Source organism: Leopardus geoffroyi, chromosome D3 (assembly GCF_018350155.1).
Source record: "Leopardus geoffroyi isolate Oge1 chromosome D3, O.geoffroyi_Oge1_pat1.0, whole genome shotgun sequence".
Taxonomy (NCBI): domain Eukaryota; kingdom Metazoa; phylum Chordata; class Mammalia; order Carnivora; family Felidae; genus Leopardus; species Leopardus geoffroyi.
Genome location: NC_059339.1, coordinates 13157220 through 13177317, shown reverse-complemented (window position 1 = coordinate 13177317; position 20098 = coordinate 13157220). Strand labels below are relative to the sequence as shown.

Sequence of the window (20098 nt, the reverse complement as noted above, 5' to 3'; positions counted from 1 at the left end):
GCATCACAATTCTGGGCTTCAAGCTGTAATCATGAAGACGGTATGGTGCTGACACAAGAACAGACACACAGATCAACAGAACAAAACCGAGAACCCAGAAGTGGACCCACAAATGTATGGCCAACTAATCTTTGATAAAGCAAATGGTGTTGGGAATACTGGACAGTGACATGCAGAAGAATGAACCTGGACCACTTTCTTACACCACACACAAAAATAAACTCAAAATGGAAGAAAGGCCTAAATGCAAGACAGGAAGCCATCGAAATTGTGGAAGAGAAAACTGGCAACAGCATCTTTGACCTTAAGCCGCAACGACTTCTTAACACATCTCCAGAGTCAAGAGAAACAAAAGCAAAAATGAACTCTTGGGACCTCATCAAGATAAAAAGCTTCTGCACAGCGAAGGAAACAATCAGCAAAACTGAAAGGCAGCTGATGGAATGGGAAAAGATATTTTCAAGTGACGTATCTGATAAAGAGTATCCAAAATCTACAAAGAAGTTATCAAACTCAACACCCAAAAAGCAATCCAGTGAAGAAATGGGCAAAAGACACGATTAGACACTTTTCCAGAGAAGATATCCAGATAGCTAACAGACACATGAAAAGATGCTCAGCATCACTCATTAGAGAAACACAAATCAAAACCACAATGAGATACCGCCTCACACCTGTCAGAATCGCTAACATTAATGACTCAGGCAACAACAGATGTTGGCCAGGATGCGGAGAAAGGGGAACAACCCTTTTGCGTTGCTGGGGGAATGCAAAGTAGTGCAGCCAGTCTGGAAAACAGTATGGAGGTTCCTCAAAAAATTAAAAATAGAACTGCTCCACAACCCACCAATTGCACTACTAGGGATTTAGCCAAAGGATACAGGAGTGCTGATTCAAAGGGGCACATGCAACCCAGTGTTTATAGCAGCACTATCGGCAATAGCCAAAGTATGGAAAGAGCCCAAATGTCCATCGACTGATGAATGGATAAAGAAGGTGTGGTGTATATCTTCCACGGAATATTACTCGGTGATGAAAAGGGATGAAATCTTGCCATTTGCAACAACATGGATGGAACTAGAGTGTATTATGCTAGGCGAAATAAGTCAGAGAAAGACAAATATCGTATGATTTCACTCATATGTGGAATTTAAGATACAAAACATATGAAACATAAGAGAAGGGAAGCAAAAATAATATAAAAAGAGAGCAGGACAAACCATAAGAGACTCTTAAATGCAGAGAACAAACTGAGGGTTGCTCGTGGGGTGTTGGGCGGGGGAAGGGCTAAAGGGGTCAGGGGCATTCAGGAGGACACTTGTTGGGATGAGCACTAGGTGTTATATGTAAGTAATGAAACACTAAATTCTATTCCTGAAATTTAAAAAATTTCTAACCCTATGGAGAAGTGTGGTATAGTGGAAAGAGCATGGGTGTTAGTCCCCAAACTGGGACTTGAATCCTATCTTTGCCACTAATCCTCTTAACTCAGTATAAGGAGATTTCAGATTGAAGCTAAATCCAATGAAATTTGAAAGGTATGTGCTCATATGATACTAGGTCAACTGAGCACATGTTTATGAATATCTGATATGTCATAGTCACTGCAGCTATGCAAATAAATTGCTTATCCTTGTGGAGTTTAATTAATGGGATAATTTGTATATTTCCTGTTTATAAAAGTAGATATAAAATACACTTGATCCTGTTAGCTTCCTTTTTTTTTTTTTATGTTTATTTATTTTTGAGAGATATAGCACAAATAAGGGTGGGACAGAGAGACAGGAAGACACAGAATCCAAAGCAGGCTCCAGGCTCTGAGCTGTCAGCACCGAGCCTGACGTGGGGCTCGAACTCAAGAACCACGAGAACCACCTGAGCCGAAGTCGGACTCTTAACTGACTGAGCCACCTAGGCGCCCCATTATGTTAGCTTGTTAATACATTTGACTCTAGATTCTTGAATTTATTAGTCGTGTGACCTTGGGCAAATTTTAAGATTTTTAAGCCTTGTGGCACCTGGGTGGCTCAGACGGTTAAGCGTCCGACTTCCACTCAGGTCATGATCTCGCGGCTTGTGAGTTCGAGACCCACGTCAGGCTCTGTGCTGACAGCTCAGAGCCCGGAGCCTGGATTCTGTGTTTCCCGCTCTCTCTGCCCCTCCCCCACTTGCTCTCTGTCACTCTCGCTCTCTCTTAAAAATAAATGAACTGAAAAAACAAGATTTTTTAGCCTTAGTTTTCTTATTATAAAATGTAGATTAGAATAAGCTGTATTGGTCAGAATTCTTTGTTGCAAACTAGGAAAAGGAGTTGATAACAGAATATTGAATGTTCACAGAACTATGTGTCAGTCTTAGGCTCGGTGCTGCAGAATTGATTTGATGAGAATGTTATCAATGTCATCATTGAGCACTAGATGCTGCAGTAGCTCTGCTACTTTAGCACCAGAAACTTGATCTTACACCTTCTAGTTCTAGTGCTGACAGAAAGATCTCTCTGTGTAGGGGAGCCTGGTTGGCTCAGTCTGTAGAGTGGGAGACTCTTGATCTCAGGATTGTGAGTTCAAGCCCCACGTTGGGTGTAGAGATCACTTAAAAATAAAATCTTTAAAGAAAGAAAGAGAGAGAGAGAAAGAGAAGGGAAAGAACTCTCTGTCTTTCTTCGGTGTCACTAGATCCAGAGTTGAAGGTGTGGTGTGTGAGCGTCTAGTGGACTTTAGCACCTGTATCCTTGTCCATATTGCAGGAGATGAAAAGAGGAGAGAATCTGTTTCAGCTCCTTGGAGGGGTGACTATATTTGACCTCTGACTTACGAAACAGACAATTCCAAGTGATAAGAAGAAGTCAGATACTAAGTGGCTAAAGTGAATGCCACATTGCTCTTTACTCTGTCTCATGATGTGGTGAAAATGTTCTTTCTGCCACCCATTTACATATAGTGCTTGATTCAAAGCTTGGCAAATAGTAAAGCCTTGACTGTAAGTTATTTATCTTGTTATTTAAAAATAAAAGACTTTTTAATATGTGATAGCTGTACTACAACGAATTCAAAGTAGTTGTTGCCTTACAGTGATTTTCAAAGTCTGTATTAGCTTATGGAGCGCATTCCTAATTTCTAGCCTGGTGCTTGAGGCATAACACACCCAAGAACTATGGGCCAGTGTGTGTTGGCCAAATATCTATTAGATTCCAAAAATGATATTCTAGATTTAACTTATGTTGGCATTTTGGAGATTCATTGAAACCTACGTTGATCTTATGTTTCTGGAGATTCTGTATATGAAGTAGAAGAGAAAGTTTGGTCTGACTTCTGTTCCTTTCCACAAGTATATTTGCTGTATCTAAACAGTAAATTAAAATACTACTAGCAAAATAATGCACTGTCTTTATATGTATAGCCTAACATCGATATCATTTACTAGAGGGGTAATCTTTGATTACAGTTGTTGGCTTCCAATAAATTATTGACTGCTCTCGAATCTTTAGTATGTAAGATGAAACTTTGATGTTCGTATGAAGTCCAAACACTGAGCCCTTTTTAATTACCTTTAGTGACTTATATTTTAAAATTTCCTGGTAAATTATAGGATAATCTATAATTTTCTGTTGTTTCTTTAAGTAGGTTCCATGCTCAATGTGGCACTTGGACTCACAACCCTGAGATTAAGAGTCACATGCTCTGACTGAGCCAGCAGTGCACCCCATAATTTCCTGTCGCTTCTTAAGTTTTAGTATACTTTCTTTAAACAAGAGCTTAATATAGTATGATTTGTGTTTCTTTGTGTTACTGCTTTCTTCTCTGTGTTCTGTTAAATTGGTGCCTAAACTTTGTATTAATTTATGTAATACATATTTATATAATACAAAGTAAGATATGAGAATTACCGTATAAAAAGTAATATTGGTAAAGGTATTTTTGAAAGTTTTCAGTATTTAAAAATTTTTAAAAAAAATTTAATGTTTATTTCTCAGAGAGAGAGACACAGAGACACAGAGGGAAAGAGAGCATGAGCAGGGGAGGGGCAGAGAGAGAGGGAGACACAGAATCTGAAGCAGGCTCCAGGCTCCAAGTTGTCAGCACACAGCCCACCATGGGGCTTGAGCCCATGAGCTGCGAGATCATGACCTGAGCCAAAGTCGGACGTCCAACTGACTGAGCCACCCAGGAGCCCCAGTGTTTAAAAATTTTTAGAGAAACGTTTTAGAGACATATTTTTGTTCTCTTTGTATTATTTGCAGTATTTAATACGAAGTACATAATATAATTTGTATTGTATTGTGTGGATGGACCACTTTGGTCTGTGGTCTCTTGTGGGTGAAATGGTTTTGTGTGTGTGTGTGTGTGTGTGTGTGTGTGTGTGTTAATATTTATTTATTTTTGTGAGAGAGAGAGAGAGAGAGAGAATTTGAGCATGGGAATGGCAGAGAGAGAGGAAGAGAGAGAATCCCAAGCAAGCTCCAACTCCTTGCTGTCAGCTCGGAACCCATTGCTGGGCTCGTTCTCATGAGTTGTGGGATCATGACCTGAGCCCAAATCAAGAGTTGGACATTTAACCGACTGAGCAGAGTAGGAGTCCTTCTGATTCACACCCTGTTCTCATCTTCCACATTAAAAATATAAAAAGTAATGGAAGTATATTCGTAATAGCTTAGGTTCAGAAGGCTTGCTCAACAGTAAAATGAGTTTATGTAGAGCAGTAAAAGATTGTATAGCTCTGCATGTTTTTCCAAATGTACACAGTTATGTAACCACCACCGGAATCAAGATGTAAAATAGTTCCATGATCTCCTAAATTTCCCATGTCCCTTTGTTATCAGCCACTCCCATTCCAACGATGGGAATGGGAATCCACTGAGCAGTTTGCATTACCTTAAATTTGCCTTTGCAAGAATGCCATGTGAATGAATCATAAAGCATGTGGCTTTTATTATGATGGCCTTTTTCACTTTGTATAATGACATTCGTCCATGTTTTGAGTGTAGCAACAGTTCTTTTTATTTTTGAATAGTATCCCAGTGTGTGGAGTATCTACTCTTTGTTCTTTCCAGTGGAGGGACTTTTGGGTGGTTTCCAGTTCCTGACATTATTTTGGGGTGGGGGGGGAAGACACATATAAACATTTGCTACAGTTTTTCATGTGGACACAGTTCTTACTCTGCTTGAAAAAAAATATATATATATAAACGTATATATGTATGGGTGTGTGTGTGTGCACGCGCGCGCGCGCGCGCACACACACACACACACACACACCCCTACGATGGGTATTGCTGGTCTGCATGGCAAATATGTGTTTCACTTCAGAAAATATTGCCAAAGTCAGCTTTTCCAATGTGGCTGTACTATGTTTGCATTCCTTTCAGCAGTAGATGAGCATTACAGTTACTGTGTATGCTTGCTAGCACGTAGTACTCAGTTTTTCTTTTAAGCCGTTCTGATGGATGATATTTTATTGTGATTTTAATTTTCATCTCCTTAATAACTGGTGATGTTTCAAGCACCTTTTCATGTTTTTATTTGCCATTTATATACCTTTTTCGGTGAAGCTCTGTTCAGATCTATTGTCCATTAAACTTTTTTTTCCCCTCCCTTAGTGTTGAGTTTTGATAGTTTTAAAACAGAAGAGCATATTGTAAATACAAGTTCTTGTCTGATACATGATTTGTGACTGCTTATCCCTCATTTGTGGCTTGTCTTTTCTGTAGCTTAACATAACTTTTACATGTGTTTTGAAGAGTAGGGGGTCTTCATTTTGATGAAGTCCTGGTTAACAGTTTTGCTTTATGGACCATGCTTTTGGTGTCATATCTAAGAAATCTTTGCTAACCTAAGCTTATATAAAGTTTCTCCTATGTTTTTGAAATTTTATAATTTTAGGTTTTGCAATATTGGGTTAATTTTTCTTTTTCTAAAATTTGTTTTATTTTTAACTTTTTAAAAAATGTTTATTTTTCTTTTCTTTTTTTTTTTTTTTTCAACGTTTATTTATTTTTGGGACAGAGAGAGACAGAGCATGAATGGGGGAGGGGCAGAGAGAGAGGGAGACACAGAATCGGAAACAGGCTCCAGGCCCTGAGCCATCAGCCCAGAGCCCGACGCGGGGCTCGAACTCACGGACCGCGAGATCGTGACCTGGCTGAAGTCGGACGCTTAACCGACTGCGCCACCCAGGCGCCCCAAAAAATGTTTATTTTTGAGAGAGAGAGAGAGAGAGCAAGCATAAGCAGGGGAGGGGCAGAGAGAGAGGGAGACACACAATCCAAAGCAGGCTCCAAGCTCTGAGTCGAAGTCAGATACTTAACCTACTGAGCCACCTCAGCACCGCGTTGAATTTTTCTAAGTGGTGTGAGGTAGAGTTTGAAGCTTTTGTTTTGTTTTGTTTTGTTTTGCATAAGGATATTCATTTATTTCAGCACCATTTGTTGAAAAGACTGTCCTTTCTCCACTGAATTGCCTTTGCATCTTTTTTGGAAATTAATTGACAGTATATTTGCGGGTCTATTTCTGGACTCTTTATTCTGTTGATCTATATATCTGACTTTTCTCTAGTACTATGCTATGTTGTCACTTCTAGTTTTTTAGTAAATCTAGAAATCAGGTGGTGTAAGTCTCCCAACTATATTTTTCTTTTACCATATTATTTTAGTGATTCTAGTTCCTTTGCTTTGTCATAGAAATATGTAGACTTGGCATCTCCTTGTGTAAAAAGTCCTGCAGAGATTTTTGATTAGAACCGAGTTGACTCTCTAGATTTGTTTAGTTGACTCTCTAGATCTAATATTGATAACAATAGTAACTTTTTCAGTCCATGATCAATGTATACCTTTGCATTTATTTATGTCTTTTTGATTTCTTTTATCAGTATCGTAGTTTTTAGTGTATAATTCTTGCACATAATTTGTAAGTTTTATATCCAAGAGTTTCGTGGGTTTGGGTGCTATTGTAAGTGATAATTAAAAATGTAATTTCTTGGGGCGCCTGGGTGGCGCAGTCGGTTAAGCGTCCGACTTCAGCCAGGTCACGATCTCACGGTCCGTGAGTTCGAGCCCCGTGTCGGGCTCTGGGCTGATGGCTCAGAGCCTGGAGCCTGTTTCCGATTCTGTGTCTCCCTCTCTCTCTGCCCCTCCCCCGTTCATGCTGTGTCTCTCTCTGTCCCAAAAAAAATAAATAAAACGTTGAAAAAAAAATTTTAAAAATGTAATTTCTTATTCATTAAAGTATATAGAAATAGGATTTTTAAAATTTCTGTTGACCCTAGTATACTGTGAACTAACTAAATTCAGTTTTAGATCTAGTAACTATTTGTTGTTGTTGTTGTTGCTGATTCTGTGGGATTTTCAAACAGTCATGTCATCTATGAATAGAGATATTTACTTCTTCTATTTGAATTAGTATGATTGGTATTTTTTTTTCTTGCCTTATCATATTGGCTGACACCTCCTCTAAAGCTGGAAAAAGAGTGGTGACGGCAGACATCCTTGCCTTGTTCTTGATATTAGGGGGAAAATATTCAGTCTTTTAACATTAAGTATGATGTTAATTGTAGGTCTTCTGTAATTGTTCTTTTAAGAATTTTTTCAAAGGAAAAAAATCAGCTCTATAGTCTGTTTTAAAATTGTTGAAATCAGGGGCGCCTGGGTGGCTCAGTCGGTTAAGCATCCGACTTCGGCTCAGGTCATGATCTCACAGTCCGTGGGTTCGAGCCCCGCGTCAGGCTCTGTGCTGACAGCTCAGAGCCTGTAGCCTGTTTCGGATTCTGTGTCTCCCTCTCTCTCTGCCCCTCCCCTATTCATGCTCTGTCTCTCTCTGTCTCAAAAATAAATAAATGTTAAAAAAAAAATTAAAATTGTTGAAATCACAATAAAATTATAATGGTATCTTACCATTGTGGTGTAGTTGGCATTGCTCAAACTTGTTTAGTATTCCACCTTGCATGACATAACATTTAAACACTTAAACACTTAAATGTTTCAGTTAAAATATTTCAGGACTATTTGAGGAAGAAATAGAGAGTTATGGTTGTTTGAAAACTTTAGCATCTTCTGTTAAGGTCCAAGTAGCATCAACATTAAAAAATGGTATCATGAGGTGGCAATAAGAATAGATAGAATATGAAGTATTCTATATGATACCTGTTTTTTTTCAGTGAGTTAATGCATGTTCAAAGGAGATGAGCTGTTATAGATAAGGAGAATTAAGAGATATAACATGAAAGGCAATTTATAGACCTTGCTTAGGTTCTGATTTGTTGTATACCAAAGTATGTTCTTATCTTTAAAGTATATCAAGAAAAACAAAAAGAAAGCAAGGTGGTTGAAACAGATGACACAATGTTGATAATTGGTTTAAGAATTTACGGGGCCTGTTAAAGTGTATTTGAAGATTTTGATTAACTTTTTTTTAACAACATACAGAATAGCTGTCACCAACTTGGAAGAAAATCTTGGAAAAAAGATGCAACTCTTTCACAAATGCTACATCACCAGCACTCTTTATGACGCAAAAGACTATTATATAGAAAACACTAACTGACATTAGTTACTGATTGAAAATGTGATTCAGAAGAGTTACATTTTGAATGCTGATGAAGTTTTAGGAATTTTTTTTAAAAGTTTACTTATTTTGAGAGAGGGAGAGAGAGACAGAAAGAAAGAGAAAAAGAAAATACTCCAAGCAGGCCCCATGCTGTAAGCACGAAGCCCAACATGGGGCTCAATCCCACGAACTTTGAGATCATGACCTCAGTGGCAATCAAGAGTTGGACACTCAACCGACTGAGCTACTCAGGCGCCCCAAGTTTTAGGAATTTCTAACCTTTTTTCTTTTCTCTTCAGCTTATATTATCCGTTTTATGTATGTACAGTAATGATATTGAAAAAAAAACATGTCAGTAAATCTAAAGGAGCACTTTAAATAATTGCAAATTAAGAATCCTAAGTGATTAGAGCCATGTTATAGTTTAATTAGGAGCTTACCCCACCACCTTTAGCGATATAAAATAATGGTGCATCTGAAAATTGATGGTGTTGGGGTGTCTGGGTGGCTCAGACAGTTAAGTGTCCGACTTAGGTTCAGGTCATTATCTCTCAGTTCGTGGGTCTGAGCCCCGCGTGGAGCTCTGTGCTGATAGCTGGGAGCCTGGCGCCTACTTCAGATTTTGTGACTCCCTCTCTCTCTGCCTCGCCCCTGCTTGCACTGTCTTTCTCTCTCAAAAACATTAAAAAAAATTGATGGTGTCTTAGAATCAATGAGACACATAAGGAAGGAAAAGCAAATTAATATGTGTTGTTCATTTTATTGAAATGTTAGCTCTCTTTCTCACCCAGGAAAAGCTCTACCTAGAAGATAGATGTGTGAGAACACAGATCTATAAAGAATCCACTTTCAGAGGATCGTAGAAAGCTGTTGGTTGTTTTGTCCTGACCAGAAGTAGTCTGTTGCTAGTGGAACATTTGTTTATTTGCTGTACTTTATTTCCGTTTCTCTTGTGATAAATAATAAAATGTTTCTGACAGAGGTGGCTTTGGGAAATTTTGGTAAATCATGGTTAGCCACATAGGAAAATAAAAACCTGACGTACCAAAAAAAACCCCAAACAAACCCAGTTTTATAATTTAAAAAAAGTGCTATCAATGAGCCCCATGAATGTAAATATACTTTTTCTAATTCTGTGTGATTGGAGAATATAGAGATGGATTTCGAGATGTCTCTTGGTAAAAGCATTACAAATGCATGTGGACTTAGCGTGTGTTTTAATTCTCTGTCAGAATCTTCTCTGGTGAGTGCTTTTGTCAAGATAACAAGTAAGAGAGAGAATTTTCTTCTGCAAATGTGGTTTCCATCCTTCCAATTTTTTGCTATCTTGAACTGAACTAATATAATTTAAAAGGAAATTAACTGTCTTCTCTAGGGCGTTTTATATCCTTTTATATATGAAAAGAATGTTAGGAATGCATGGGGCATTGTTAGTCTGTTGGATTCTCTTGGTGTTAGAGTTACTTGGGGCTTAGTGTTATAATATATTTCAAAGGCAAATATGATACTTCCCCAAATGTCCGACATTAATGAAATTATGAGTTTAGGAAATAAATTTGATCTTATATTAAGATTTAATTTCCTGGCATTTTTCCTAAAGTCATGTCTTTAAAATCCTATTAAGAGACTGCCTTTAGAACAGTTAAAGAAAGAAAAAAATTTTTAAAGAAATTAGAACGATTTGAATGCTTTGAATGATTTCAAATTTCGAAAAATTGGGTTGGAATGACCTTTACCGGAGAGGAGTTGTACTATGCTTACATTCCAAAGACTTTAAAATTGAAACATGTTATTTCCTCCTGTACATAGGTATTTTATGACTTTTGGCAAGCGTTTAAGTTCCTTTCTCTGTTTCAGTTTGAGATCATCTAAATGAATTCATTAACTTTGCTTTAGCAAAATGTCTTAAAAGTTTATTTTTATTTGGATGTCCTACTTACTGGTTCAATTTTTTGTTTTGTTTTGCTTTTTTCAGTTGTGGAAGAAGGACTCTGGGAAAATGGCCTTTCCTATGAATGTCGGACACTGCTCTTCAAAGCGATCCACAATCTGTTAGAAAGGTGAGAGAAGGAACAGCATCACAGTTGTTTTGAGACACCCAAGTGTAATGCTGTATATTCGTAGGTTTTCCTGTTAGGTCTCAAAATGCTTTTGTATGCAGTTTTATAAAGATAAAATTATATAAATCTCATTTCTTTCATGTTGATATACTTGCAACTTTAGAGAAGTTCCAGGAATAGCACAAAGAACTTCATATATCCTTTAGTTGGTTTTTCTTTATCCAGTTTGCTTTATAGTTCGTGCGATTGCTTGCTCTCTTACTCCTAATGTGTGTGTGTATTTTAAATTTATTTTCCGAACCACTCGATAGTCACATGTACACTTGAAATTGTTCTTTCTTTAACCTCTAAGTGTTTATGTGTACATTTCCTAAAGACGAGGGATATCCTCACATGTGAGCACTGTACAACTATGAAAATGAGGAAATCTAACATTGATAAAATGCCATTATTTAATATGTAACTTTATCACTGTCCCTGTTAGGTCCTTGATATCTTAAGCCGCCTTCCCCCAAGATCCAATCCATGATCATACATTTTAGTTTTCCTGTCTCTTCAAACCTAGAAGTGTTCCTTAGCCGTCCTTTTTCTTTCTTGACATTGACATTTTGAATGAGGTCAGGTCATATATTTTATATAATGTCCCTCAATTTGAGATAGTTTCTTCATGATTATATTTAGGTTATGCATTTTGTAGTGATAGTGTAGACATGATGTCATATCCCCAGTATATCAAAGCAGGAGGTCTGTGATTTAAAGGCCAGTGGTATTAACATTGTTGATCAACTTGTTTGAGGTGGTGTTCCATCACATTTCTACACTGTGTATTAGTAAGTACTTGTTAACTGCGATCATTGTTAATTTTGTAATAAGTAATTTGTGGCCACATACAATGAGATTGTGTACTTATCCTGTTATCACGTTTGGTCTTGTGTTTTATCTTCTGTTGTCTAAATTGGTTAGTACTGTTACAGCTGTAGTGTTAATTCAAATGCCACCATTCCTTCTACTTTTTTTTTTTTTTTTAATTTTTTTTTTTTTTCAACGTTTATTTATTTTTGGGACAGAGAGAGACAGAGCATGAACGGGGGAGGGGCAGAGAGAGAGGGAGACACAGAATCGGAACCAGGCTCCAGGCTCTGAGCCATCAGCCCAGAGTCCGACGCGGGGCTCGAACTCACGGACCGCGAGATCGTGACCTGGCTGAAGTCGGACGCTTAACTGACTGCGCCACCCAGGCGCCCCTCCTTCTACTTTTATTATTGGACATTCTTTTGTAAGGAAGAGCTTTTCATTTTCTTATATGTACATGTGTTCTTATGTTTTTATCTCCCTTTTTAGCTATATAAATTTGGAGGAATGGATTTCTGTTTTATTCCATGGATTATAATTCATTACTATCATTGTTTATTTAGATGTGTAAGTCCTTCCAGATTTGGCCAGGGGAAGCCCCTTCATGATGGCTTTTATAGCTTTTTGACCTGTTGTCATTGTTCAAGCACCTCCTTACTTTACGGCATAACAGTGTGTTCTGGGCTCAGGATAGTGTCTTAAGGGGAAAAATAGATGACAAAGAATGGGTTAATTAAGAACTTCCATAGGAAAACTTTTTCACTTCTCTTCCTGAGTCTTTATGTAGTACTGTCAGATGATCAGAGCTGAAGGGACGTTCTGGTACTGTTCAGTTCCTTATACAAGCTGCTGGTTAGGGTAGTGTCACCACAGTTGTCAGTGCTTAGGGTTCTAAGCCGGGGTCGATAAGTTGTCACCGTTTAGGTCACTCAGAAAGACCTTTCCCACCAAGTTTATCTCTTTTTCATTCTGAACTTCAGTTCCTACCTCTGTGCTTTGTAGTGGACCTAGAGGCCAGCCATCTGTTACTAAGGCAGTAGTATATTTTTGAAGCATTGATTTTTTGAGAGTTGAATGCTCCTAAATAATTAAAGTATTTGGTAATTCTCTCTCCCACTGCAAAACAAAACAAACACACACACAAAGTCCCTTCAGGAAAATGTGGAAACTTTACTGTTTCTGAAATACGCTGTAGTGAAGCTCTTACTATCTGTATTATAATTAATGCATCTTTAAACAGTCTTTTAAATGTATGTTTTTAATGTATATGGAACAAAATACATACTTTAAAAAAATAGCTCGCTCTGTTATTTTAATATCCTAATTTAGGTTTTTTTAGAAAAATTAATTTGTAATTTTTCAGTCTTTGTGTTTTAAATGGTTGGGAGAAAATGAGAAGAACAGAAAAACTGGGAGAGAAGAGAAATGCAGATAATTCATTTATTCTTGCTCATGAATTCTAAATTTGTGATAAAAACTGAACTCCAGGTCAAATTGAATTATTATTTGATAGGAAAGTTCATTGGGGCTCCTGGGTGGCTCAGTTGGCTGGGTGTCTGAGTTCCACTCAGGTCATGAGCTCGTAATCTATGAGTTCAAGCCCCGTGTTGGGCTCTGTGCTGACAGCTCGGAGCCTGGAGTCTGCTTTGGATTCTGTCTCCATCTCTCTCTGCCCCTCCCCCTCCCTCCCTCTCCCTCTCCCTCCCTCCCTCTCCCTCCCTCTCTCTCTCTCTCTCTCTCAAATAAAATAATAAAACAGGAAAGTTCATTGTGACATACTGCATACAATAAAGCTTTGGATAGTTCTAAATGACTTTGGGTTAGACTTTGGTTTGATTTCACATTCTGTTACTTGGGCAGTTACCCTAACCTCACTAAGCCTTAGTAAACACCCTTTAAATTAAGTATAGGATACTCTGCACCTTGAGTTTTTGTTAGATGATGTATATGATGTGTGCCACATAATACTTGGCTTATTGTTACTGTTCAATAATTGGTTTCCCCATAGGTTTATTATTTTGCATATTTTGATGTAAGACTTTATTTGAAATAAAAGTGTTTGTTTTAGAAAATAATTAATAATGAAGCTGTTTAGCTCCCTTTCTACAATTAGAATGGACAAGTTGAGATTTTTTTGAAAAACTGTTATAATTCTTTTATCTTTCAAAATAATGTTCTCTTTTCACCAAACTTTAAGTAACTATTGTATGAGTGAGAATTGCCCTGCTCATGAAGCAAGGACACGTTTTAAATGGTGGCTTTTAGCTCTCTTTATCCATTGTCAACAGAAACTGGGTTGGCTAACACATGCTTGCCTTTTTGTTCATCCCTAACTTAGACCATTTGCTTTAACTTGCTTATCTGTTTACAACCTAAATGTATTGAAATGCAGTTTTACTATCTTATTCCTGGCAATTTTCTGTCATGTCTTTTCACTTCTATTCAGATAGATATGGACTGGGTTTCCCACTGTGGACGTTTTGAATTTCTAGCATGAAAGCCAGAATTGAGGTTATTGAAGTAGATCATCAAGGAATGTATCACCTGTAGGGTATTTGTGCGTCCCCAATGAATTTTTTCTTAGTTTGCATGTTCACAGAGCTTGCACTAGTGATTTATTATTTCTGCTTTTTGTATTTTTAAGTGTACCGATTTGTTTAATTAAAAAAAGAATTCCATTAACTACTTTGAGAAGATCTTACTTATAGCTAAGTGGGAGTCATACAGATTGATCTTTTTTCCAAAAGGCAGCAGTTGGCTGGTGTATACAGAACGATGAGTTTCTGCAGTAATTATTAAAAATAATTTCACTGAAGAAATTAAGGTAACATTGTAAACTTCACACAGAATAAGATAATTTCATTTTAATTGCTATTGATTGGTGCTGAGGTAATACTGTATTGATGCTGTGTAGAATGTTTTAAATTCTAAGGTAATATGACTTCACATATTTTACCTTTCCTCATTCCTCACTCATTTTATCATACTCATTCCTCCTGTAGCTCTTCAATGTTTGTGCACATTGCATTGTATGTGTCTAGCTAGTGTCATCTGTTTCTTAAAAAAAAACTAAAACAACAAACTTCACTGTTGCTTACTCAAGAGCGTTTTCCTTCAAGGTGTCAGATAGAAGCTAACATATCTGGCTATAATATAACCTATCTTTGCAGGGACATACGTTGCTGTAAGTCCATTTCTTCATTGTCTTTAGAGATGGAAGATATTTTATATCTCTGTTCTGCCAAGTGAATTAATATATGGCAAATGACAAGCTTGCAGAGCCCTTGTTCTTTACGTATAAGATGGTGAAGGATTGTTTTGCTCAGCATAGTACCTTTCTCATTATGAGAGCTCAATAAATGGCTAACTGCTGTTAATATTAGCAAATAGAATGATCAATACTACTGTTTTCAGAGTTGGACACAGCATTAAAAGTCTGTTAGCCTGTTTGCTCAGATAATTCTAGAATCCCATTCTAAAATATCCTTTTTATGTAGTCAGCCATCCTTTCCTTGAAAACCTCTAGTTATGTGAACCCAGCTTTCCAAAGGACTTCTTTTCATCTTCAGAGGGATGTTAGAAAGTTCAGTTAGTTAGATGCTAGAAAGTTCATTGTCAGAAAGTCTCCTATGCTGAGCAGAAATCTGTCTCCCCGTAATCGTTGAAAAAAATCTTACTCTTTGAGATTCATTTATAATTCATCCAATCCTACTTCCATGTGGTGCCCTGTTTCATATCCTTGTACCCTGAGTTTTTGTTTGGGTGGTTTATGGTTCTTATAATATTGGATACCCCCTGTCCCCCCTCCCCTTCCAGTTATCCCTCTCGTCAGTCCCATTCTCTTCATTTTGACTGCCATTGGCTTACTTGAAGATCTTGTAAGTGTTTCATGAAATTTTGCAGTGGCAAAATTCTGTAGTCAGGTTAGGCTCCGTTATGGTGCAGTAACAGAAAACCTGAAAGAGCGTACTCTCTTACATCAGTTGACATTTATTTCTTGCTCATACTGCTTGCCCATTGTGAGTCCTTTACTGGGAACCCTCCTCATATCCTCTTCCCTCCAGTTGGGAATCATGCAGATGGGACAGTCCTGTCAAAGACTTGCTGGGCTCCTGATGGAGCGCAAAGAGCAATGGCAAAATATGTAATAGCCCATTTAAGACTCTGTGTAGGGGTGGTGTATGCCATTTCTGCTCACGTTGCATTGGCTGAGAAATGTGCCACCAAGCTGAGAGTCAAATGAATGAGAAAGTATTTATTATCCATCTGTAGGACGTACCCCAGTCATATGGCCAAACTTGATGTTAATGGGACAGTGCATATTTGGGAAAAGGGTACAATCTTTTCAGAAAAACATAGCAAGCTACCATACCTATTAATTGAAGTCTTTTCCTTTCTTGTAATCTGTCCTCCAAACTGGCATCGGTTCCATTACTGAAATACAGATATGTTTCTAAAACACAATTATGCATGTATTTATACACATTTTGTTAAACTTTGAATCATATTGCCCTCTTTTGGTATATTCTTCAGTTGTGATTTTTTCAGTCAAAATTTCAGTATCTGAAAGTGTTGGGCCTTTGAGGTCGTACAGTTTTAGAGGATCCGGTCATGAATATTTTTTTCTCTCCTCTGAGACAGTAAGTGTGCTTATTGTTTTCCTAATGATCGATTATCCCTTTTTGGCAACATACCTGGAATTACTTTTGTTTTTACTTATATAGAATCTCTGCTGATTTTCTGTCCTTTTTGATAATGTCCTTGTTCAGATTGTTTTTCATCGGTCTTTGGAGTTTAGTGAGATTTTATTATGTACAGACAGTGAACTTCTCAAAGGTTACATTTTGTATTTCAAGTTTAGGCTGCTTTACACTCCTCACTTAAGGAGAAAGACGTTGACTGTGAAGAGATTATGGAAAACTAGAACCTGCAATCTTTTCCAGTAGTTTCTTCATTTGGCATTTTTAATATTGCAGATTTAGTGGCTGTTACTCTTATGTTATTGTAATTGGTATAGCTTTCATAGTACGGTACATCCATCTTACCTGACGCTATCTGAATGAAGTCAAACATTGGGTTGAAGAGCTGTTAAAAAAAAAAGCCAGGAAATGTGTGCCATTCATCTTACCCAGTTTTAGTACTGCTTACCCAGTTCAGTACTTAGTGATTTGCATCATATATGAGACTTAAAAAAATCTTACTTTTGCAGCTTCTAGAAATGCTTAAAATGTCTGGCATAATGCTATCAAATGTGGTAGTATATTTTAATTTTAATTGTCTTAAGTTTTTAGAATCAAACTCATAAGCTGATTTTGATGGAAAGATACTTTTTTTCTCTAAAGTGCATATCATTGCTTTGCACACAATAGATCACATGGGTCTTTTGAGGCTGTTAAGCTCTATCCTGTCCATACTTACTTAGGGAGACTTATTTGACATTTGTAAAACCTAATGTCCCTTCAGAGTAGTCCACTGGTGCTGTTTTCCTAATGGATTGCCACCATAGTCACCCCAAGGTAGTTTATAACTACCTTCTAGAATTGCCTTTGACCCAGGCTTTTTGGTTTACCAGGAGTTGGTGTTTAGAGTGAAGATAGTCATTTAGAAAAGTACAGTAAAAATAACGTGAAGGAAGTTGGATTATAATTGTGATAGCAATAGCATTATATTTGTATATTACTAGCTTTCAGTGTCCTGTGGTATTGTGATTTAGTAGAGGTAATTATCAGAGGGTACATGAGCACTGTCCTTGGATATGCTGATTCTAAGGTTTCAACATAATAAATATATTCACTGGAGCATGGTGTTGGGTATAGGCCTAGATGAAGAAATGGTGATAGAATTTGCAATATTGAGAGTCCTTGGGTATAGTGTGGTAACAGAGCAGGAAATGAGTAATCAATAAATTCCTATTTTATTGAGTTGTGGCAGTGTGCAGTTCTCTAAAGGAAGTAGGAAAAGGAGTCTTTAGATCTAAGGGCCATATGCTTTTAAAGGAAGAATTGCTATAGACATGACAGACACAAGTGAGTAAAAGCATGTATCTGTTTGTAAATGTCTAGAGAGAAACACATTCACCCTGAGACCAATCAGTTGATCTATTTAATACTTTTAGGACAGAGAATGGATTAAGACTTTTTAAAAAATTATTTCAGGTGGGGCTAGGCCTATGAAATGCCTAACTTTTACAGAGATTTTGGAGAGGATGGGAAAGATAGGGTGTGCTTGGCCAGAGGAGCCAGCTACCCACTAGGACACAGTAGGAACCCGAAATAATGAAGATAGAAGGGATCAGTTGAAAAAGATTTCTTCAGCTTCTAAATTATGTGAATTTCTTTTATTTGGTTGGGAACTGGGAGCAATTTCTAGGAAGGAGACTAGTTGCTAGGAAGGGGACTTTTTTGCGTATATGTTTGATATAGATTGGAGTGGTGAAGTAAATAAAGGCTTTGATGCTGGTAAGGAATTTCTTTTATGAAATTATATAAAATTTAATCTATCTGAGCAGCTGTGTAACTAGATGATAACACTAACGTGCACTTTGATTCCGGGTGTGGTAGAGAAACACTGTCCTTGAACTTTTTTTGTTTTTAAAGTAAGCTCTGTGCCCAGCGCAGAGCCCAATGTGGGGCTTGAACTCATGACCCTGAGATCAAGACCTGAGCTGAAATTAAGAGTTGGATGCTTCATGGACTGAGCTACCCAGGCACCCCATCCTTGAACTTTTTAATCTTTGAAAACTGTGGCTCCTGCATAGTTTCAGGTGTGCTGAAGGAGCCAGAGCCAGTGGGGGCTCCCTTCTAAACCTTCCAACAGTTCCATTTGGGAAATAGTTTGCTGAGTTAGGCTGTGGCTGCTGCTGCTGTGGTTCTTATAATCTTATTTCAGGTCTGCCATGGTTTTGCGATTAGAAATTGGGTCTTGGGGTGCCTGGGTGGCTCTGTTGGTTAAGCATCCGACTTCGACTCAGGTCATGATCTTGTGGTTTGTGAGTTCAAGCCCCACGTTGGGCTCTGTGCTGACAGCTTGGAGCTTGGAGCCTGCTTCGGATTCTGTGTCTCCCCATCTCTCGGCCCTTCCCCTGCTCATGCTCTTTCTCTGTCTCTCAGTAATAAATAAATGTTAAAAAAAAAAAAAAAAAAGGAAAAGAAATTGGGTCTTGCCAACTTTGGAGTCCAGTTAGTCTCTGTACTTTATTATTTAGAGCCATGTGGCGTAGCACAGAAGTGTGTGTGCACACACATACTCATGGACACATATGCACACATACAAACACAACGTGATTTCATTTTCATTTTTTAGTAGCTGTTTCTTCTGGAAACATTGATTTTTGGTAAATAGTAAGGGGCTGGGAATTACTTTCTAAAGAGAAGTACTTTCAGGGCTTCAGGGTGGCTCCATTGGTTAAATGTCCGACTTTGGCGCCCAGGTCAGGATGTCATGGCTTGAGTTCGAGCCCTGCCCTGGGCTTTCTGCTGTCAGCACAGAGCTTGCTTTGGGATCGTCTGTTCCTTTCTCTCTCTGCCCCTCTCCCGCTCCTGCTTGCTTACTCTCTCTCAAAATAAATAAAGTTAAAAAAAATAAATAAAGAGGAATACTTTCCTAGAATTGCTTAAAGAACATTTTATAAATCTGGCATCACATTGTGACCTTGAAAGATAATATTATGATACTTGACTGAATTAGGTCCTATCTTAACAGTAAGAGAATTTTGAAAATCTCAGTAATAATGACTGGGGTTACTGAGTGAACAGCTAGGGTTAACTGACGTTCTTGTGTGTGTGAAGGTTTATTTGTCAAGTTAAGTGTAAATTTTTTTTTTTTAATTTTTTTTTTTCAACGTTTATTTATTTTTGGGACAGAGAGAGACAGAGCATGAACGGGGGAGGGGCAGAGAGAGAGGGAGACACAGAATCGGAAACAGGCTCCAGGCTCTGAGCCATCAGCCCAGAGCCCGACGTGGGGCTCGAACTCACGGACCGCGAGATCGTGACCTGGCTGAAGTCGGACGCTTAACCGACTGCGCTACCTAGGCGCCCCAAGTGTAAATTTTTTTTGTCCCTCAAAAATAATTCAAAAAAGGTTGCTAGAATATAAAAAGGAGAAATTATATTTCTGATATTCTTTAGTTTTTGTATTTTAGAATTTCTCTCTTAAAAAGACTTAATTCTGGGGGCGCCTGGGTGGCGCAGTCAGTTAAGCGTCCGACTTCAGCCAGGTCACGATCTCGCGGTCCCTGAGTTCGAGCCCCGCGTCGGGCTCTGGGCTGATGGCTCAGAGCCTGGAGCCTGGTTCCGATTCTGTGTCTCCCTCTCTCTCTGCCCCTCCCCCGTTCATGCTCTGTCTCTCTCTGTCCCCAAAAAATAAATAAACGTTGAAAAAAAAAATTAAAAAAAAAAAAAGACTTAATTCTGTTCTTCAAGTATAACTAAAGCATATGGGCAGTTGTGCTAGTCTTCCTAAACTGTTTTAAAATCATCTATGTGATGCCTTACATGTTGAGTATCTCCTATGATTTTAGTCTGGAGTGAGGCTGATGGGCTATGAAACAAAGTGAAATGTGTAGATTTCCCCCTCCTCTAACATTGAGTGTCTCACTAGCAGGAACATATACACACAAGAAAATTCAAGTAATAGTTTGGGGCTCCC

General features: G+C 38.0%; 1 protein-coding gene across 2 annotated transcripts in view; it reads left to right on the top strand.

The window, feature by feature from the left end:
• Window positions 1-20098, top strand: part of MED13L (mediator complex subunit 13L) — a 306791-nt gene that overhangs the window by 148860 nt on the left and 137833 nt on the right. For both annotated transcript variants that reach the window (XM_045456871.1, XM_045456869.1), the window contains exon 3: window positions 10513-10597. In XM_045456871.1, coding sequence (XP_045312827.1) covers window positions 10513-10597 — 85 coding nt within the window. The remainder of the gene's footprint in view (window positions 1-10512; window positions 10598-20098) is intronic.